General features: G+C 37.4%; 1 protein-coding gene across 2 annotated transcripts in view; it reads right to left on the bottom strand.

Annotated features, from left to right (window-relative positions):
• Positions 1-5,802, bottom strand: part of PNPLA4 (patatin like phospholipase domain containing 4) — a 28,633-nt gene extending 22,831 nt beyond the window's left edge. Inside the window, exons 1-3 of one of the 2 annotated variants that reach the window (XM_067296316.1) lie at positions 5,723-5,802; positions 4,060-4,364; positions 3,112-3,238 (exon numbers count right to left, since the gene is read on the bottom strand). In XM_067296316.1, the coding sequence (XP_067152417.1) occupies positions 3,112-3,238; positions 4,060-4,218 (286 nt within the window). In that variant the 5' untranslated portion in view covers positions 4,219-4,364; positions 5,723-5,802. Of the gene's footprint in view, positions 1-3,111; positions 3,239-4,059; positions 4,365-4,969; positions 5,016-5,722 lie in introns of those variants that run through there. The other variant, XM_067296323.1, reaches the window with a different exon arrangement.
• Positions 5,803-14,123: the final 8,321 nt, after the last annotated feature.

The following is a 14,123-nucleotide window of genomic DNA, read 5'->3' on the forward strand; positions in this document are numbered from 1 at the left end:
AGTATCAGGTAATTTCTTAACTAATGTTCAGATCCCTTACTTCTCTTCCTCCTTCTTCCCTCCTTCCTCGTCTCCCTCCAAAAAAAAAAAAAAAAAAAAAAAAGAGTATTCACATCAGTTTGCTGACTGACAGAAGGATTCAGTGAGAGATAAACAAGTAACAAGAGAAAAGATCATGCAGACTTCAATTAAAGGAATACTGTTAAAGCATGCTGCTCGATTCACTTGAACTTTGGTAGGAGTAGACTGTGAGATTAAAAAGGTGAATGTATTATTTTAATGCAACCCAAAAAGTAGCCAAAGAATTTTTTTTTTTTTTTTTTACACAAGTATTTGATCCACGGGGTATGTTACGCAATAGAACATTGCTTTACAAATTCCCCAAGCAGATTTCAAGTCAAAGCTAACAGCATATTTCTGTTACCAGGGCATTACATTTTGATTAGTTAGTGCCACTTCCCAGGCCTAGGCTACATATTGTCACATATAAACTGCATCTAAAAATACTTTATTTAGTACAAATCTGAATTGGCAGATGACATTCAGGTTCAAATGGCAGATCCAGTGGTTACCTCTAGCTGCAAGACTGGAAAATGGGTTTTGCACATACATGTAACAAACCTTTAAGTGGGTAAACAGTGAGTAAAAAAAAATCATTGCACCATAGACCTCAGGAGGTCTCTAGTTCAACCTTCTGCTCAAAGCAGGGGCAGCTTTGCAATCAAACCAATCAGACAAGGTTGCTACTGACTTTATCCAGCTTGAAAAATCATATAATATTTAACTTCATAAGCGATAGCCAGTTCTGACCCATATCTGGGTCAATTTTTATTGAAAATTCTTTTGTTCAGACTATTATAATGAGAGGAGTATTACAAATCACTATCATTATAGAAAAGAGAACAACAGAAAACAGAAGAGAGACATTTTCATTCAGTGCTATGTATCTACCTACAGGGAGGTTCTGTACACTGACTGAAATGAGGGAGGTGAAAGAAAAAAAAAGTCTGTAACAAGGCAGATGACCTACAAAGAAGACAGATATAGATGAAGAACAAAAATCATGGTTCTATAAGGAACTATCTGCTTAACAGATGCAGATCCAGCAAACAGGCTTCTCACTGACAGTTAGGCAGTCTTGTTTCACCTTTCAGAGAATTCTCTGAGTAAGAGGAAAAGATGAGAAAGCATTCATTAGATCAACGAATGCCCTGTGAAATCAGAAAAGGGAGAGACAGGAAACAAGATACTCTGTTTCATAAGAATATAAAGCTTCCCATTTCTTTTGAAGCTTGCAAATGTCATGGCAACACTTGATTTGCAAGTTAGAATGGCATATCTCAGAGACAATATGAGTCAAAAACTTTTTTTCTCTGATGATCTTCTAGATCACTGCTTTTTTGATCAAAAAGAATAGCAGGATTGTAACAATTCTCAAGACATACGGAGAAATTGAAGTACAGTATAACTACTCCCTGGCAATTTCTTACAGAGTACCAAAAATGGGAATGCAGTCACACCGGGACATGGAACGAGATCCTGTTTTTTCAGCTGACTGATCAAACAGCAGAAATCCTGCTATCTTAGTACAAAACATCTGTTCCACAAGACTTCATCACAAAAATTCTTAGAGAATTAAATATAAGTTAAAGATATCTTTAAAGATAACAATAATTTAAAAGTTATGATATTGACATGTCTAAGAAAAAATTTTAATGAACTTTACAAGATGCACAAATACATTTCAGCAGAGAACTAGGCAGTGCATACTCTGTAGAGTTACAGCTCGTGGAAGACCTAGCAAATACTCTAGTCACTGCTTTGCAAAGACATTGTTAATTACATGACTGGCAAATTTGAAAATCTAAGGCTTTCAACTGGCTAATGGGATAGGTATGTTTTTGTGGTCTACCAAGAAAATTAAAAGTGTAAAAAAAGCTACATGCAGCAAGAAACAAACAAGGACACTGGGTCTGCTCAATCACATTATTTTATGGATAATGCAAGAGCATTCTGGAATAAGCGCAGCCCTAACAGTTATATTTAAAAGATTGTCACATCTGTCAGAAGTATTCAGTGGTGCTTAAAAAAATATATTATACTTCAGGCTGTGTGTGGGGGATTAGTTTTTGTATACTTAATAGCATCTCATCCATTCACAATGCAAACATGCAACAGAGTATATATAAAGAAACAAGTCTACTGCAGAATCAGGACATATTACAAAATAGCTTTTTGGGGGTAGGTACTGTCTTCTTAATTGCCATGTACAACAAATAGCACAACAGTTTCTCATAATGCTGTTTTCTGGACAATGTAATTAGGTAAACAGTATAAAATCTCAGTGTCTTAACTAGTCATCCAGTTTGTAAACAAAAGCTGAAAACGCCCAAAGCAACTGACTAGAAAACCTTTACAAACAAGAATTAAATATACATAGAATGAGAATGACCAAACACCCTGAAGCACAGGAGCTAAAAACTACTTTAAAGTAGTTTAAGATAAAAGATGTATGATGCAAAATGCCACATTTGAGGATTAGTTATTAGTTAGGAATGAGAAAACAAGCAAAGTCATGGGAAGAAAAGAACTGTTTAGCAAGGAAGCATTGCTAAAAAAAGGTCATATTATCATTAAGTTCCCCCAAACCAGAAATCTCCACTCACATAGGAATGTTTTTCTGTTTTAAACATCAAGAACCAGTCAAAAAGTTCACTGACATCAAAGACCATTTATAGGCTTCAGTGATTATTCAAGGAACTGATTTTCCCAGGCCAAAATGGGCTCACACAAAACAATTACCCATCCAACAAGACTGTGTTCTACTTTCTTAAGTCACCACAGTGGCTAGGGGGAAGGTGGGAAAACTATAAGTTTTGCATCTGTCCAGTCAGGTTGAATAAGCATTTTAAGAGTTGAATGAAGTTGGCGTACAAATAAATAAATAATAAAATCAATGCACAATCCAGTCATTAAGACACAAACAAACAAACAACACATGATGTAAAACTAAAGTTAATAGTTTAGACCATCTTGATCATTAATACAAGATATCAAGAGAAGATGGAGAGGGGTTGCTTTTTAAGATGAGGGTAAGGAAAGGTTAAATACCTTCTAATGAATGGTGTTTTCCATTACATATTCCACTGAGATTTTTTCCAGCAGCTATTTTAGTTCCCTGTGCACTAACAGCAGCTGTTGTATCTACTACTGATTCTTCATCATTTATCTTGGAAACCTACAATTATACAGTCAAATATTATTATTTAGAAGAGAAGCAGCAGGCATATATAGGAAAAAAATATCCTTAATAGACTTTGCTAATCTATTTAAAATAGTTGCAAAACTGTCTAGAAGATTTCCTCATAATTGCTTAGCCCCATTAAACTAACTGGAAAACACAATATTCTATTATTTAAAAATTGCATGCAGCTATTTATATTTTTAAAGGTTCACTCAACTATATACAGCTACTTACTATTAGAAAAGGACAAACACTCCAACTTGGAACTGTCAGTCTCTAAGATTAATCTTATATTTTCTATTTTATATCGTTTTTATACTTTTTGTTTATATTGACAGATTTTTTTTTTATAAACACTCTTATGTTTTTATTCTCTCTTACCAATCCAGTAGAAACTGACTTTTTTTGCCCACTCTGCGATATTGTATTAGTACAAACGATTTTCCAGAGAACTCTGATCTTATTCTTTACTAGAGGGTTGTCACTTTAACTAATAAGTCTGTCAGCTATCACTGTATATTGTCTACAGCATAACTAAAAAAATTATTAACAACAAATAAATACATATGATAAATCAAATAAAATTTTAATTGAAAATTAACTGCAAGACACACAAAAAAGTTTATACTGCAACACCAGGTCTCCTGCAACTTTCTGCTGCCTGCCCCTTAACCTTACTTATGAAAGGCATCTTTAATTCATGAGTAAGGCTGCAAGAGCAAAAGCTTAACCCTGTAGGTTCTAAAAGAAATGGTATTATCTCTGGATCAATCCAAACCACATATACCTAGAGCACCACAAAGATAAATACTTACCTGGCATTTAACTCTGTTCCATGGTGCCCATATGGTACAATAGTTTAGAATACCAGTCCAGAACTGCTGAGTTTTTGGAAACACGAGACTACATAATCTGCCTTCTGTCAAGTGAAGCAACTGTATTTGAGCACTACAAAGAATTTTAGCAGTCCACATTTTCTTAAAAATAACCTCTGGATTCAGATGCTGCAGTAAACAGACACTCTTGGAAGTTGTTTTACCATGGAGTTATAAAGGAAGTATATCAACAGATGAGCTGCTGGACACCACAGAAGTACACAACAGAGATTTCTCCTCATAACCTGTTTAAAACATGAAAAAAAACCTGAGTAGTTGAAAAGTAGTAGTAGGGCACACTAACACCCTGATTCTGCAACAGAACCCTCTTCACAACACTTTCACATGGTCAGCTTTCAAGGAATCAAGATTTAAAACATTGATGCTTTCAGATTAACAGTTGATATGACACTGAAACTGAAACAGCTCTTGGCAGTTTAAAGTATTTAGCATGCACCTCTCTCTCACCAGCAATAACCTTGCAGTATGCTATCTGACTCCATAAAATTAATTGTTCATTTTGTAAAAAGGAAGCACTAAAAGTGTTAATTAATGCAAAGAACAAATGAGAAAAAAAATCCTTATAATTAACAGCATGACCATGCTGTTACTTCTATCTCAGCTGAAAAATGTGAGAGTTCCCCTGTCTTCAAATCAACTGTTCATAAAGTTGCACTGTCAGAGCCTAAGAAAGAAAAGTCAAGCAGGCTGGCTGGTAGGAGGTAAACCTTGTAATTTTCTGTGCTACAAGGCAATCACAGGTGTGACACACAAATCAAACTGTAAAACTGATTTACACCTAGCAAGGTTTTGACAGTGAAGTATAATAGATGAAAATGAACTTGCCCACATGAAAAGAAAAACAAGTTATTGCCCTGATTACCAGTGTGTGTGGGGGAAACAAAGTGTGATTCTGTTTATGCAAGGTCTCGACCACTATCAACTTCAAATTAAACCCCAACCAAATAAGTGGGTTTCAGGCTTTCCACATCATCATCTGCACCATGAGATCTGGCCCAGAATTTGATTTTTCCTCTCTCTTTTTCTTTTTTTGTAAACAACCAATATTAACAAGCAAAACACAGCCAAAACTGTGAATCACAGCTTCTTCGTACAATAAACACAAGAAGCCAAGTGACAATTTAGGTGATCGTAAAATAAAGAAACGTCACTGCTTCTTTTAAAAAAGTAACAGAAGGCGATTTTTAAAGCTGGCCAAATCCCTTCCGGTTTTAACCTCACAGCCCAAATTATCAGTTTCCCCGAGCGGTATATTTCCGCCTCAGACCCACACAGGAGTCTAACACGGGCTACGCGACAGCAGCAGCGCCCTGCTCCCTTTAGCGCCCCGGCGGGAGCTGGACTCTCCCGGGCCGCCCCGCTGTCAGCAACGCCGCCGCGGAGGCACCGCCCCACCGCTCTCGTTAACGGCCACCTGAGCCGCGCCGCGCCGGCCCGGGCCCCTGCGCGCCCTGACGCACCTGACGACGGCGCGCGCCCCCCTCTCTTCCTCCTCCCTCTCCCCTCCCCCGCGGTCGCTCGCTCTTCGCCCGAAAGCTCGCGAGATTGCCCCCTCCAAAAAAACCCCGCCCCCGGGCGCTACCTCCGCCGCCGCCGCAGCAGCGGGGGGGGCTCCCGAGGTAGCACGGCAGCGGAGGCTCGAGGCGGCAAGCGGCCGCCCGCGGAGGGCGGGAGCGTCCCTCCCCCGTGACGCCGTCACTGAGCGCATGCGCAGCCCGGGGCAGCCCTGGTCACCGGGTGGGGGCCGGGAACAACCGTGGCGGCCGTTGGAGCGGCGGCTCCGAGGAGGGGGGTGACAGGATGAGTTGCGGTCGGCCCCGTTTCGCTCAGCGGAAGGGTGTTTGGCCTGGCGTCGGAGGAGAGTTTCTCAGGGCAGCTAGCGCTACCTAGGGGGTTGTGACTGAAAGAGCGGCCTCAGGACGGAAAAAAATAGTGATAGCTTATTAGCCTCTTTCGCCTGTCTGACCTCTACGCTTGGTACATGGGAGGGGCAGGTTTGGGATACAAGACGGTGCAACCATTTTTGTGGGGAAAACCTGCCGGCTAGCTTCTGGTTGTTTAAAGCTGGTGTGCATTTGTGACATTAGGTATCTTTCTTGGGATGAGTTGCTTTCTGTAGTTGTCTTTATCCAAAGATCGAGAAGGATTTTAAGGCAGCTAGCTTACAAGCACCACCTAGCTTGCAGACACTAAAAGCTGGCAAGATGTATCCCAGCTTTGATATTCAGTGGTAGGTGCTCATATTGGAAGTCTGGTGATGGAGATCATCTAATTGCAACAGTTCACTGTACAGAATCAGTTTTCAGCTGTTACTGATCTGAACTAAGTCAGAGCCAGTAATACAGAGTTGAAAAGACCTTGTGAGACATGATCCTTCTAGTGTAGTTCTGGCTTTCCAATTCAGTTATAAAGTATGTAAACAGCAGTATAAGATAAGGAGTTGTGTCATTTCAGGGGTGCCTTAGGGGAATCTGGGTTGTGTTTATTGCAGTGGACTGCACATGGGTCTAGTAAAATACAATTACAGTAATAGTTTACTAAAGCTACACTGATAGGGTTGGTTATAGCATTTTAAATGCTACATTTGGCCTCTGTCTTTCTGAAATTTGGTTTCCAATATGTAAAATGGGATAAATGGATTTTAGTTTCTAGTTTGTAGAGTGGAGTTGATTAATTTTGGCAATTAAAAATTGGCTTCATGGTAGAAATCATAATTTTATTGTTACTTACAGAAAAATGCAATAAAACAATTAAAACACATGTAGTGCCTTGTTATTTTCTGAAAGTAATAAATATATGCAATTTCTTTGTAAAATATTCTCTGTTGTGTCTCAAAAGAGCTGCTTTTTTAACAATTTAGACCTAAAAGGATAGGCACTAAAACATTAGAAGTAGCTGGGGAACACTTGAAAATTACACACAGTTTAAGGTGAATGAGTATCTTGAAACCAGACAAATGCCTATTGGAGAGGAATGCTGAAAACAAGTTGAGAAACTTTAAGTATCCAGTTGAATCTGGCCCTCTTTTCAGCTATTAAATTTCCTACCCTTACATTAAAGTACTTGCTTAATAAATAATAATAAAGTATTAATTTGTGCTTCAGTTTAATCTATTTCAGAAAGCGTAGGACTAAAGAATATCCACCTTTACTTTAGAGATTTGAACATTTGCAAGGTCTTTGACTTTTAATTTATGGCTTATCAAACATGCCTGTGAGAAATGGAAATATGCAGATAAAAATTATGCATATTTTTCACTAATTAATTTCACCCTAACATCTTACAAATATTCATAGGTTTGTAATGCTGGTATCCTAAGGTAGAAAATATGTGAATAAAAATTTGTAGGATAATTTCTACGTGGAATCCTGCAAAACACATATTTCCTTGTATAGAGACTACAAAGCCTATTGTAGCATAACCCGGAACTGCAACTGCTATCCTCTTATAAATTAGCAGAGTTTTGAAGACAAAAAAATGCAATATTTAAAAGGTGAATCACAAGAAAATTCACCTTTAGTATATATGTATGTATGCTATCAGCAACTTAAAGATGGTTAGAAGTGAGAACAGCAAATGTACATCTGTGGGTTTGATCATCGGAAGACACTGATGTACATATTACTTGTCAGTGTAAGGAAAAGAAATATTAAATGTGACACGCTAGTGAGATATGAATGTGTATGTTTACAAAATATTTCTGGAAATGTCATAGGCATCTTTTTATTTAATATGGCTTTGGAATCGCTTATTTTAAGTCTTATCAGTTGCCTTGGATTTTTTTCTGTATGACAGCTTATGTAGATTTAGCACTCTAAAAGTTAAAATCTTGTTTCTAAGGAAGGGGGGAAGAGAAATAAATTAATCAAACAGTGGCATAATCCTGAGGTATGCTTCTCATTAGAGCAATGCAGAAATATCTGACAGTTCAGGCCCAGTTTTCACAGGAACATAAACAGTGGATCTCTGACACTTTCTCACAAATGGTGATCTGTAAAAACTAGACACAAGAGAAAGAAGAATGTGGACCTGAGTATAGCATCCACTAGTTGACTTGCCTTTTCTCTTTCTCTTCTCTCTATCCTTTTTATGTGGCTGTTACTCCTGGCTTTTATCTCATTCTTATGTTAATTTAAATGATTACCGTCATTAGCAATACTAGATGTCACTTCAGCTGATTCAATAAAATATTTTGTTTCTCTCCCTGCTCAGGAAGAGAAATTTAAAATGGCAAGTATTTCAGAAACAAAGGAACTTCTTATTTTACTATGTTAACACAATTGTAGCCATAGATAAGCACTGATTTCCTTAAAGTCATTGTTTCCCACAATCTGTTTTTTAACTTTTATTAAACCTGTTTGTGATATACATGCAGTTAAAAAATAAGCCCATCCTCAAAGAAAAATTGCTGCATTGAATAGCCTGCATACAGGGCTTCCTATATTTCTCTGAAAAATTAGAAAGTTCTGCATCCAGCTTTCTTACAGAAGTGAAGAAAACAAAGTCTGACTCGCCACTGGAAGTAAATTTCAGTTTACAGTAAAACAGAGGAACAAGTTCTGTGGAATTGATGGAAGTTATACTAAAACGTTTGTGCATAAAGCTCTATTTTCTTTGAATTTTCTGTGTATTCATAAAGAATAGTCCTTTAATACTTTACAAAAGGAGAGGTTTTTTGGTTGGTTAGGAATTTATTCACACTGAAATTCACTGCAGGTATTTTGGGTGGGCAGGAAGAGGAAGCAGCAGCAACAACAACTGGCTTGCATCCCAAATGCACAGTAAAGGAAAAAGAGTTGCAAAACATAGAGACCTGGGATTGTCTTCTGGCTACTGAAGTGCACACAGTAGCCAAACCCTCTTACATAGAGTTATTGCCTTCTCTTTCCATTGTACTGCACTGGTCTCCCCATACTTACAGAATGAGCTTGTAGACAAGAAAGACAGACAAGCCTTAACAGTGGAAAAAAATCTTGCTTTAATTATAGACCGAGGATTCCTGTTCTAATGTGTAGTATGCATTAATGTTGTTAGGACCACGCTTCCATCTAAATTGATACTTTAGTTGACAGCTTTGGCAGGTACAAAAGTCACAAAAATGGCAAGAGGAACCTTTGAATTCTCATCCTTCCAGATGTGTGTTAAAGTATAGTAGCTAGCCTGTTGTTCCTTCTGCACTGTGTCTGGTCTATTCATACACTGGAAAATTAGTAATGTAGATTAAGGTTTCTGTTTTGGAGATAATGTAATCAGGGCTAGGTCCAAGCGTAGGCAAAGCAAGTAATTGTTGAGGACAGCATACTGTTAGGGAGGGGGAGTCTATCTGTCCATCTGTCTCTCTGCAGCTGTCACTCATGTCTCTTTTTACCTGCTGTGTGCTAATATTTAGATAAATTTATTTAGATAAATTTATTTAGATAAATTCAGCATTTTATAGCATGACATAAATCTTTTAGTCTTTGTTCATTTATAGTCAGTCATAGTTCTTTGCCATTTTCTTAAGAAAATGCACCCCCCCCCAAAAAAAAAAAAAAAAAAAAACAATCCTGACATAGATTGCATAATAATTTAAATAGCTTTGCAATATGGTGTTTTCCAGAACGGGTATTTTGGAGCACTGAGATGATTAAGGTACAACTTAATTGGAGGTATCTAAAATCAGTTGCCTGAACAGGCTAAGCTACAGCTGCAAAAGGAGCTCTTGGTAATAAGACTCTATCTTTGTTACAGTTTTGGTCAGCATGATTAAGTTGGTTAGTGGTGTAATTACTGTGATGTGTCTCTGCCAGTTAGACTGTGAATTCTTAGTTCACAGATTGATCCTTATATAGAAAATGAGAAAGCATATAAGGAAAATCAGTTAAGAATAAGACAACTTGAAAGCCTTTTTTTGCTGACAGAAATGTGATGCATATTATTCAGAAGTATATATATTTTAAAAATATGTCTGCTATTGAATGTCTCTTTCTTATGAGCTCTGTATTTTCATGGAGAGGATATAAGATCCTGATTTTGGATGGATGTCATTAAAGGATTTAGTGCAGCATTTTGCAACATTAATTCAAATTGGCCTGGATCCAAATGCTGATACATGGATTGAAAACTAACTAAAATTCGATAAAAAGTAACGATTTTTTGCAGTGAACTAGGATTTGCAGAAATATCTAATGGTGTATCACAGGGAAGAGGATAAGCTTTTCTTTTGTGGGTAAGCTGGAGAACATAGAAAGTTACTGTTGTGTAGCTGACATTCAAACCCATGGATCTATATGGTAGCTACCTATCCTAAATCTTAGCCAGCTAATCCTTACATCCTTTGTCACAGTCATCTCCCATGCTGAAAAAGAATGTAACTCCCTTTCTCTCTAACTCTGTTTTCCAAGGATCCAAGGCCCATCTCTGATACTGCCCAGCTACATAACCTTGGCTCAGACTTCTGAGGAAATAGCTAAGTTGTGAAGAAAAATGTCAGAAAGTCTGTAGGGTGAGGTAGGAAAGATTTCTTGCCATGTGAGATAAGAATGGTAAAATTGCAGGCAGAGGTAAGACAAGGAAAAAACACCAACATGGAGAAGTATAAAAAAAAAAAGGGGGGGTGGCAGAAGATGGCAGTTGAATAACACTGAGGCTCCCTTTCAGGAGCTGACCCTTCTCCTCCTGACCACCTGCCTGGCTAGCAAGGAATCTTTGGGTGTCTTATAAGGAGCAGTGAGCATATTAAAGCTTAGCCTAGTAGCTTGTTAAATGGTAGCTATCATATGTATGATAGCCAATGAATATTTGCTTTACACTTTTAGCTGTGTATATCCTGCTTGTAGAGTCTCTGCGCACAGATAAAGTGTCCGAACAAAGTGACACAAAGAGAGATGGGTTACAGGAGATATAAGTTCACAGAAGGAACAAATGTAGGAGTTGTCCCAAAGAACCTATCCTAAGCTTCAGTTTGGAAAGCTGGATCATAGGTTGCCAGAAGTCCGTTGAACAAATGTTTTCCAGACACGGCCTTGTGATCTGCCATCTCAGATACAATCAAAAAGAAAAAAAAAAAAGTGGGAGACAGTTGTCCTATTTGTTTTTAGCCAAGAAAATCATTCCAGGCAGAAGGCTAACATTCTCAGCCTCTCCGAGCAAAGAGGTAGAATAATGTCAGCCAGACTATTTCTATGGTCTTTTCTGAGTTTCTTAAGTAGCTGGCTGATTGAGCTAAAGCTTCTAAACATATGCATGGGCACTTTTGCAAGGAATATTTCTATAAAGCAAAATAATTTTTAAGCATTGTGCTAGATTACAATGATTTATTATTAAGTAAAATTTATGCAGTATATTACTATGAAATGGTTAGATTTGTTGAACCTTACCAGTTCACTCCAAGCATGAATGAATTTGACTGAGTTTAGGCATATCCAGTGTAACATACTTACTTTATATGATATAACTTGCAGGCTGACCAGCTTCCACTTGATTTAAGCAGCAGTGATATAGCTATAACTAAGCCAAAATACAAACCATGGGAAGACTAGCTGACATTATGTGATTTAAGGCACCCTAAACAGATTGGTAAAATCTAGCTTATGAGGATGAGGACTGCATAATGTGTATATTGTTTTTTTCACAGTTGTATCTAATAAAGCTTGTCTTTGTCTTTGATTTTTGATTGTTCACCTGTCCTTCCTGCCTCCAGTTTATCACTTGGATGCCACTTAAATTGACTCTGAACAAGCTGTATAGACAAGGTGTGCTTCTTGACCCTTCACTGTTATTCCCATGCACTGTTTATCTGGAAGATTTATTTTTCATTAAAACTGAGTAAGACCAGCTAAAAATAAGACTGAGTTTTTTTCCCGGGTTGACTCACAGCAGTGGTTACCTAGTCCAAAGGTGACATTTTCAAGTTACTTCTAAATATCAAGGGGAAGATAGTTCCTCCTCAGTTTCCTTAAGGCCTCATCTATCTAGACTGAATAGATGAGAATTATTTAAATCATGTATTTGATCTGATTTTGCTTCCTAGATATTCTACATTGTCAGCCTTTTAGCAGCTTTACAGTCTCTGTCCCATCAGTCTCTGAAAGTTTGGTTTGTGCCCAGATATTATCATCTAGTTAAAAAGTTATTTTCAATATTCATTGTCATTATAACACTGATATGGGAAGCAAGGTACGGTTTGCCTGTTGTGGCATACAACTGACCAACTCAAGCTGGAAAAATGTGTCTTCCCTGACAGTCATCCTGTAAAGCTAATCTTTGTTTTCTTTGTCACACATGGCAAATGTGCCAAACAGTTTGTTCAAAAGGAATGACAGTGAATAGAGCCACTTTCTGTCTTCTATCCAAAGCCAAAAATTACTTTATTTTATTAAAAATAAATGTTGTAAATTTTGAAACAAAGCATTGTTCTGAAAAGAGAACTGATTTTTTTTTCATTTTGAAAGATCCTTATTAAAGATTTATCTGCCCTATTCATTCTGACCCCAAAATTATTCATTTATTTGTTTAGAGAAAACTGTACTTTGATATGCATTGGCAATAAGCTAAATCAATTCACATCGTATCATAAGATGAAATGACTCACCCTCTGAATGGCCTCTCTTTTTCAGATATCTGAGTTGGTTGAATTAGAAGCCTAACAGTCAGATGCCCAGAGCAATTAACATGAATCCTACATTTATGGACTTGTATATTACTGGAATATTGTAATAAATTTACAAGAGAGGTGGAGAACCTAAAACTTACAACTTTTTTAAATGGTCTCTTCAGAAGCCTAATGCTTTTTTAGCTGGTGGTGATCTCAACAGAAAATTGTTTAATAGACTTGTGTAACACAATGGAGATTTAAGAGAACAATAGCATACAAAACAAGAACAGTGTAGTGTATTTGTTATCAGGGTAATGCTAGATGAGGACAGTTGTTATATATTGGAAAAACAAAAATCCCTTCCTTCCTCTTGCCACATGCCTGGGGCAGGGGGAAGTACAGCCAGGGAAATCCCCACTGAGGGCAAGTGCAGGGGCTTGGTACACCTCTCTCCTTCTGATGTTCAGGGTGTCATACTCCATGCTAGTGTGTACTAGGCCTTTCTGTTTAACACAAGAATGAAATGAGACTCAAAGCTTTTCCTGGGGGGTTATAACGTTCTCATGGGGATGGAACCCACTACCTCCAAGGTAAGAGCTGTTCCTGGGCACCTTATTAAAAATGTCACTACAAACATTTCATTCAAATAAGATCTACTAACACCTTAGGTGTCCTTTAGCTATTAATCTGAAAAATGACACAATTTTCAGGACTTGTCTGCATCAAGTCATAAATTTCATGAGTACAAATCAGTCTGCAAGTCTATTTCATGTTGTGTGTGTGCGAACATATACATATATGTGTGTGTATGATGCTTACACTGTTGATACATTCCAAAATCATGTAACAAATCAAAGAACCATTTGATTGTAAAAGCAGTTGTCTTTCCACTTCACTCTCTTAATTTAAAATGTTTTTAGATTTCTTATTTCCATTACTGAAATAATTTACACCCAAAAAAATGCAGAAATGGATGACAGTCATCTCAGTCTTGCACAGCTGTGTTTTTTAATTTTGCTTTTAAACTTAATTTTTTAATTTTTTAAGGCATGCTGTATCAGTTACACAAAGTAATTCTTTGTGTGGATTTTCCACTGTAAACCATACATAATGTACCTTGTTCCAGCTTTTAGGAGTTTCTGAGACTACAATCTAAATAGGAGATGGTGCTGCTGTTTGTCTCACTTTTTTACATTTCCTCTTTTCATTTCTTGGTATCTTGGGTGGGATTCATCAGAGCAAAACAGGCTTAGGCTACATTCTAGACATAGGTATTTGAGCTAGTCATTCTAAGCTGCCTTAATGATCAGTGAAGAGAAACAGATGTTTTTAGAAAGGAATTTATTTTATCCCAAAGACAATATTCCTTTCTAAAAATGTCCATTTCTCTTCACTGAGAATACTTTCT

Source organism: Apteryx mantelli, chromosome 1, assembly GCF_036417845.1.
Source record: "Apteryx mantelli isolate bAptMan1 chromosome 1, bAptMan1.hap1, whole genome shotgun sequence".
Taxonomy (NCBI): domain Eukaryota; kingdom Metazoa; phylum Chordata; class Aves; order Apterygiformes; family Apterygidae; genus Apteryx; species Apteryx mantelli.